The sequence below is a fragment of the Podarcis vaucheri genome, assembly GCF_965113315.1.
Source record: "Podarcis vaucheri genome assembly, chromosome: 5".
NCBI classification, from domain to species: domain Eukaryota; kingdom Metazoa; phylum Chordata; class Lepidosauria; order Squamata; family Lacertidae; genus Podarcis; species Podarcis vaucheri.
Window position 1 is genome coordinate 35,828,624 of NC_138763.1, and position 7,759 is coordinate 35,836,382.

General features: G+C 43.2%; 1 protein-coding gene across 2 annotated transcripts; it reads right to left on the bottom strand.

The window, feature by feature from the left end:
* Nucleotides 1–950: 950 nt before the first annotated feature.
* Nucleotides 951–4,950, bottom strand: LOC309532012 (transcription cofactor HES-6-like). 2 transcript variants are annotated; one of them, XM_082221963.1, is made up of 4 exons: nucleotides 4,785–4,950; nucleotides 3,518–3,613; nucleotides 3,319–3,397; nucleotides 951–1,653 (listed from the first exon to the last, which is right to left on the bottom strand). In XM_082221963.1, the coding sequence occupies exons 1-4, from the start codon at nucleotides 4,845–4,847 to the stop codon at nucleotides 1,244–1,246; spliced, it is 648 nt and encodes a 215-aa protein (XP_082078089.1). In that variant the 5' UTR covers nucleotides 4,848–4,950; the 3' UTR covers nucleotides 951–1,243. The 2 variants fall into 2 exon arrangements, with proteins under 2 accessions (XP_082078089.1, XP_082078088.1); XM_082221962.1 differs by having other exon boundaries at nucleotides 951–1,656.
* Between the last annotated feature and the right edge of the window lie 2,809 nt (nucleotides 4,951–7,759).

The window sequence follows — 7,759 nt, forward strand, 5'->3', positions numbered from 1 at the left end:
ATTCGACTTCCAAAACATTCGAAACCAAATTGCGGCTTCTGATTGGCTGCAGGAAGCTCCTGCAGCCAGTAAGAAGCCATGGAAGCCGTGTCGGACATTCAGGTCCCAAAAGAACATTTGCAAACTGGAACAATCACTTCCAGGTTTACGGCGTTGGGGAGCCAAAATGTCCAAGTTCCAGGGCATTTGGGATCCAAGGTACGACTGTATTACCAACATTACAGAATACCAGCTGTTTTCTACTCAGTCTTCACCAATACCTTATCAAGCCTTGATCAAGTCTCCACCTAGGTCTTGAAGATGCAAGATCCTTCAATGAGAACCATATAGAATCATAGATCTGTAGAGTTGGAAGGGACCACAAAGGTCATTTAGCCCAACTCCCTGCAGTGCAGGGATCTTTCACCCAATGTGGGGTTCGATCCCACGACCTTGATATGAAGAGTCTCATGCGCTACCGACTGAGCTATTCCAGGACTATGCTGCAAAGTTTTGCTAAACAGTACCATCTCAAACTCCAGGTGAGGAATAGCATGTTTGGATTCTCTCTCTTATAAAAAGCCTTATGCACATCTAGAACACTTGCAAACTAAGGGACACAACTGCTTCTTTTTTTCCCCTTTAGTTGCAGTGGAGCAATGAAGACAAGTTTCCTCTACTTTCTGTAATCCTGGGAAATATAAGTAGAAATTCCTGAGTTTTGGAACAGGCAATAGCTCAGTGGTGTCTGCTTTGCATGACACAGAAGGTTCTGGGTTCAAACTCTGACACCTTCAGTTAGGACTTGCAGAAATCCTTGCCTGAAATCCTGGAGAGCTTCTGCCAATCCGATGGATCAATGGTCTGGCTCAATATGCTCCTATTTAACAGTAGCTGCATAAGAAAAGTTAAGTAAAGTAGCTGCATAAACGCAAGACCAGCATCTCGCTGTGGTTTCTATTTTTATTAATAAGTTGTTAATTCTTTTAATAGCATATGAAAAGGAACATTATATAAGTCACATACACTAAACAGCACAAGAGAAGATTCTATAAAATAATTTAGATGCATTAAATAAATACAATAAAATAGCAGCCTTCTACAATGCAGGCTACGCAGCGGTTTACTTCGGCTTGAAGTACCCTGGTCTTTAGTACACCTACAGGAGCAGACTTGCTCCAAAAAGTGTTTTAAAGAGGCATATCTATAAGATACATATAAAAGAGGGTCTAAGATTAGAAATAAGGTTTCTCCAAGACAAGTTTTACCACGGTCTCCACATGTCTAACGACCCCATGTTAATGCCATTGTGTGCAAAATGAGACTGCAGGATCTGACCGGGAGGAGACGACTCGCGCTGATTACAGTGCGAGGGTGTTTGGGGCTGGAATGGCTTTTTCAACCCTGGCTTGTCTTCGGTGGGCTGGAACTGATCCTGAGATTGGTTGGACCCTGTGCTATTCCCCTTGCTGTTCCCAGGGGTGGTAGAACTCAAGTCTGCCTTGCAGGTTTCCTCACTAGATCTGGGCAAGGATTTCAGCAGGTGGTTCAGTAGCCGTGCCCCAAGGGTCTTGTCCATCCATTCGCAGGTCAGGAGGAGATTGTGGACTTCGTGCATACACTGGATATACCCAGTGCTGTACCTCTGCTGAGCTTCCAACCCCATCTTGGAATCTGCTGAACAAGAACAGAAGACGCTTCCTGTTATTAAAGAGTCAAGACTCTAGTTTATAACCAAAGTCCGCCCCTGCCCAATATAATGAAAAGTCGCCTCTTTTCATATAACACACACTCTCTTGTCACTGACAACAATCTAGCCTGATAGCCTGCTTCAGCATAGCACTTTAGTAGTCTTTGCAAGTGCAAACATTATTGTTTCATGTGCTTAGTTCACCAAGATATATTTGGTTGCTAAGAATGGTCTACAAACCCTCGGAGGTTCACAGTATCACCTTTGCTTACAAAGTGAAGTATAATGTGTTAAAAACCAAGCCGCTAACCAATCCTAGCCATGTCCACTCAGAAGTAAGTCCAGTTTAATTCAGTATGACTTAATCTCAGGTAAGTGGAGTTAGGATTGCCGTCTATGTTAACATCTGGGCAATACCTATTTAGCTACTGCTAAGCTACTTAGCTGAAAATGTGAGCAAAATACCTTCAGGCAAAGTTTTGCTCTGTGGGGACCACCTCTGCAACATGCACAGCCCTTGGAAACTCTATAGAATTACCTTTACATTCTATTACCTCATTCTGGTACCCTGGTTATTTTATCTTCAATGCTTTGGACTTCACACATGAAAAAATATATCTGGGGATGTTTTGTCAAGCTTACACCAAGTGGGAGTCAGAAAGGCTATTATTACCCAGGTGTATGCTCCCAGCCTCCCAAGAAACCTTTACAGGCCTTTCTGTGGAGGTGGCACCAAGGGTTAGTTTGGGTTAGAAGAGCCATATCAGTACCTGTTAAGCCTTTACATCCAAGGAGATACTCCAACCTGTTGTCCCGGCACCAGACTACACAAGGCAACTGTACAAGAAGCCATGAATTCCTGGTTGTAGCCCCAACGTGTCTGTCACAGCAACTTCATAAGTGAAACTATTGTTGCTGCCATGTTGAGTCCCTTGCACATGCACTGTTAAAGGCAAGGACTTCAACCAATACTTTATAGTATGGCTCTGAACAGTGCTAACAGCCCTCCATCTTAAGTACTGATATCATGTAAGAAAATGGGCACTTCCAGTCAGTAATGTCCCCCCTCTCAGCACTGCATTAACACACTAAACTAGAAATGGGATATTGAGAAGTACTTTGTGAAAGCACATTCTTTAAGAGGCTTACACCATTATAGTGTGGACTTGCTGAGGCATTGGAGACACCAGAAGGTGTGAATTGCAATTCAAGGACTGCAGTATGAATGTTTGGGAAATAGGATCCTTCTATGGTTTTGTTTGAAGATGTTGAGTGGTGTGGACAGCCTTCAATAAACAATACAGTAAGCAGATTGTCTGAGAAGGCCCCTTCGGTGCTATAATGTCTAGTCAGAAGTGAGTTTGATCGGACTTTTGCCCAGGTAAGTATACATAGGATTGCAGCCTTAGTATTTTTTATTTAGCATGGAGTCCAGTGGTCACTGCTTAAACTGTTCCGTGTCACTGTTTTATACAATTTATAAAGTTTTATCAGTAACATCAGGCTGGAAAAGTGCTGTCTTCTGACTTTTCTGTTTTACTTTTTGAACAACAAGATTGGACGGAACAATGTTCAAAGCATTGCAGAAGTTACAGAGGTTTGAATAAACATGAAGGGGTTAAAGCATACAAGTACATAAATCCACTTACCCATAACTTTGCTATTTTGGATATTCTGGAGATGCTTTACCGTCATTTCGAGGATATCTGCTTTTTCAAGTTTAGATTGCTGTTTAAAAGTGCAGCAACAAAGTGGGTTATTAGTGAGAAAGAATTGTTTTTGAACAATGCTGAAAAAATAAAGCAAAAAGGAAGATGGCACAGAGGCACGCTAAAAACCGACACTTACATCAAGCCGAAAGGCCCCAACAACAGTCTCCTTGAGCTGGTCCAAGCAGTTGTTGATCCTCTCCCTTCGTTTTCTTTCAATCAAAGGTTTTCTTAACTACAGTGATAAAAGGGAGAATGTTAAGAGTACCTTTTCTACACGGAAAGCTTGGATCCTGCTTTTGGCTACTGGTCTTGTCAGTTCAAATGCACATAGGGCTTCAATGTTTTTGTTCTTAAAAACAGATGCCTTTTCCATATAGCAGCAAATAATTCATGGGTACTACTGTGGCCAGTATTTTACCAGTTTGGTTGTCAAACACTCTCCTGACACAATACCCATATACCAGATTTCCACCTAGTTCAGTTTTGTATAAAGTCTGACAAGGAAAACTGACAACTCAATCCTATACGTGTTTACTCAGAAGTAAGCCCTACTCCCGGGTAAGTGTGCGTAGGATTGTTGAATTTGTTTTGCCTAACAACCCAGTTACCAAGGAAGAAACAGGAAACTATGATTTCAATTATGTCCGGAGCATGAGCTTTGTTATAAAACTCTCCATAAAAGCTTTTTACAAGTTTCCCATAATCTAATATATTTTGGTTTTTATTAAAAAATTCATTCCACAACCCACCCAGTCAGACAGTTCTTTTGACAACCACTTGCAGTTGTATTTTTGCTGCTGATTGTGATGGAAATCAGGTCAGGTGGAACATTAAATCCCTGCAGTGCTGCCGGCTTTCTTTTCTACAACAGCATATACTAAATTCTACACACAAATAATCTACTTTCTAAAAAAAAAAAAGTTTGTGATTAAAACTAAGCATATAAAGCAAAATTAAGAGCAGTAAATATCGTTTATATAAACTAGATATATTTTTCTCCTGGGTCACATGTATGGACTGAAATATACAACTCCATATTAAATATGTGTGTACAGATAACAGTCAGAGCCTGCACACTCCCAAGTGTTTTGTACTTTACCTTTGCTCTGTGTTCTTCTAACTAGCTCTTAGCTTATCTCTCGATACTGTCTGTGGGTTAGTTGCTTGAGAGCTAAATTAGGAGTTACCTCCTAGTGAAACACAGAAACAGCAACCACTAGAATGCGAACACATAGGGTGGCCCACAACGTTAGTCCTACTCAGAGTAGAGCCATTGAAATGAATGGGCATGCCTAACCTTACATCCATTCATTTCGATGGCTGTTAGTTGGATACAACCCATCCTGTGTCCTTAAACCCTCAAGACGTCTTCTATCTCAAGCCACTTACGGAATGTGACATACCTTCCTTTCCTCTTTGGTGTTGGAAAGCTTCTGCACGCAGCTGGCCAGGGTTGTGGCAGTCATTGTAATCCACTTCGCCTGCCCCAAGGCTTAGGGGAGAAAGGGGAGAAAGCCCTTTGGCAGCTGGCTGCTCCCCTTGCCTTCTGGGGCTTTCTCTTACATGATTGCCCTGCTCTGCTTGCATTTATAGTCTGGTATTAGCATGTGAATGAAGGCATTGCTTGGCTAGCCCTCTTTTCCCACAGGAGGGGTTGAGACCAGAGGCTTGTGACCATCAATCAAGGCTGACAGGTCACTACTTTTCAATGGGCAAATCGTACACACACGCACACACATCCCGCTCCTAAAGAGCGACAGATGTCCAGCCTCTACAAAGCTATGCTTGGCAGAAATCTTTTGTTAAGGAGACGGCAGAGAATGAGAGCACTACGTGAAGGCTGTGTGGCCCCTCTCAATTGGCACCGATTCCCATGGAAGGGGTGGCTACAACAGGGTAAAACCAGTTACACCTGGGCAATTGGGGATAGTGGTTTTGTTGTCTTTTGTGTACAGGTTCCACTTTTTTGGGTCTGCGAATCCTACATCTCACACTCTTGATCTTCCCATCAAAATAGTCTGCATTAAGAAGTGCCCAACTGGGGCAGACTTTGGTAATCTTTTGTAATACGGCGCCCTGTGTGAGACCAACATCTGGCTCCCGCAATGGATCTTCTCAATTATGGATCTTCTCAATTTTATGCCCCCTTGGCTCGGCCTCTTGTGCTGGGGAACTGCCCGCACAGCCTTATTTCTGGCACCGATCCCAGTCTTCTAAACAGGAACTGTGGAATGTAATCTCTCAGGAGTTGCCTACATATCTTGCTTTGTGCTATAACTGGTAGACTTTTGATCCTTGGGCAAAACTTAAGTTTGGTACCCAGGTTATTTCCTGGAGATAGGCAGCTGTGGCAGTTCCATTTTATCCGATGACAACAGAGGTGCAGATAACATGACACTGCCACAGCTGTCTATCTCCAGAACTTGTGCGGAGGAAGCCACTGAATTTGCATTCACAAGAACAAATGATACGAAACTGACCAATCTTATCATTGTTAAGGAATACTCCAAAAGGGCACTGCACCTGGATTTTGGAACTCCCTCCCCAGGGAGACCTGCCTAGTCCCCTCTTTGCTGGTTTTTCATTGGCAAAGCCCTTCTTGTTCAGGCAGGCCTTTCACCTACCAAGGGGAGTTGACTTTTGCTGCTGCTTTTTGTCTCCTTCTCGTTGCCTGCTGCTTCTAATCTGTTTGCATTGTTTTTAATCTGCCCTTTTAAAAATATATATAGATACAGAGATATTTTAATTGTGCTTCTTTTGGTTTTATAACGCACATGTCCCAAAATGGTATTTCATGTTATTGTTGCTCACATTCAGCTCTCAGCAGTCATAGAAAGCCCTGTGAGGACCAGAGAGCATGTTGTGCAGAAGAGCTGATCTTCCTAAGCGCTTTTAAAAGTTTTAAAACCAGCTGTGTGAGGGAACAGCAGTACTGGGAAAGGAGCTAATTCTTTTCCCTGTATCAACTTCCTGATCTAAATTCCACCCACCAGTTGCTATCATTCCAAATGTGATGTGGTGGGGGGTGTCAGAAGATGGGTAACATTTATAGCTGTTTGCGTGTCGAGGTCCCCAGGTCCACCCCAATAACTCACACATCACACAGAAGTTTTTGTTTAAGATTTTTGGCATAATTTTGGCCACAACTTTATTAAAATACAAATTTGTGAGTGGTTGCGTAGGCATTGGTTGCGACTATCTGCCCCCACCATGGGGGACAGTCTGACATTCCGCACGATGCGGAAGTCAGAATGGGGGAATACACTTGGGGGTTACGCGGAGCAGGGAACCTGCCCTCACCCCAAGTGCAACCAGGAGCTCATTGCTATGGCCCGAGCCCCCTTGACAGAGTGGACAAGCAATAGTTAGCCCCCAATTCCTTTAACGGAATCCCTTGCAGCAGCAGCATTAGAGGGGCAGGCACAGCCAATCCATGCCCCTCAACCAACCAAACCATAAACCAATGCCTAACCGCGAACCTTACAAGTTGTGACGATTTGCTACGCAGTAGGCAAAAACCAAATGGCCCCAGCCAATCAGCCAGATGGACAAAATTCCTACCAGGCCCCCGCTCCAAAGCAGACGACCCCATGACAGGCATAGCAAGGTCAAAGCGAACAACCCTATTCTAGGGAGGGAGGGACGGGCAATCTGATGCACGGGCGAAAAGAGGAAGCTCTAGCCTCGTGCAAGGAGTTTTACTATTTCTGGCTGTCAATCAAAAAATGGCAACATTAACTTCTTCCCAACAACAAGGGAAGCCCCAATCGTATCAGTGGCCAACAATCAATTAGCCCGCCCCCCAACTTTGGAGTGTCCTGGCAGCCCCCACCGCAACACGTGCTCTCCATGAAGGAGAACACGCTTTGTAGAAGTTTTCACTTGTTCTTAAAACTGCTCCACCCAATTCAATTGAACAATTATGGTGGTGGTGTGTTTTTTAACAGCCGAATCTTTTCTACAGAATCTTTCCTATATTTTTATTTCATTTTGATTTGATGCTGCTGCAGATTTCCCAAGCCGCGAGGTGGCCAGCTCACATGAGATGTCAGTAATGAATGAGATATGGAAAGAAGTCTCAGTGCATGGCCATTTTATTTATTGAAGGGATTTTTATACTACCCTTCAATAAAAATTCACAGGGCAGTTTGCAGAAAAAGAAAATACCAAAGCAATTAATTGCACAAATAAAATACAATAGTAAAAGCGCAAGACCTAAAAGGCTGTAATATCTTCAAAGCTGTAGAAAAACAGATGGCTGCTCCTCCAAATATTAACTGCATGCACGGCTCCTTGCATGCACTTTATCACATAACGATACATTCTTCAAAGGAGAATGATTGACTACAGGTACTTACAGTGATGGAGAAGGAGTGGG

Excerpts from the sequence above, each read along its gene's own strand:
- LOC309532012 (XM_082221962.1), bottom strand. The coding sequence starts at position 4,847 with ATGACTGCCACAACCCTGGCCAGCTGCGTGCAGAAGCTTTCCAACACC. Across the intron at positions 3,398-3,517 it reads TTGGGGCCTTTCGGCTTGAT|CAATCTAAACTTGAAAAAGC; the intron begins GTAAGTGTCGGT and ends ACTTTTAAACAG. Across the intron at positions 1,657-3,318 it reads CCAAAATAGCAAAGTTATGG|CAGATTCCAAGATGGGGTTG; the intron begins GTAAGTGGATTT and ends GTTCTTGTTCAG.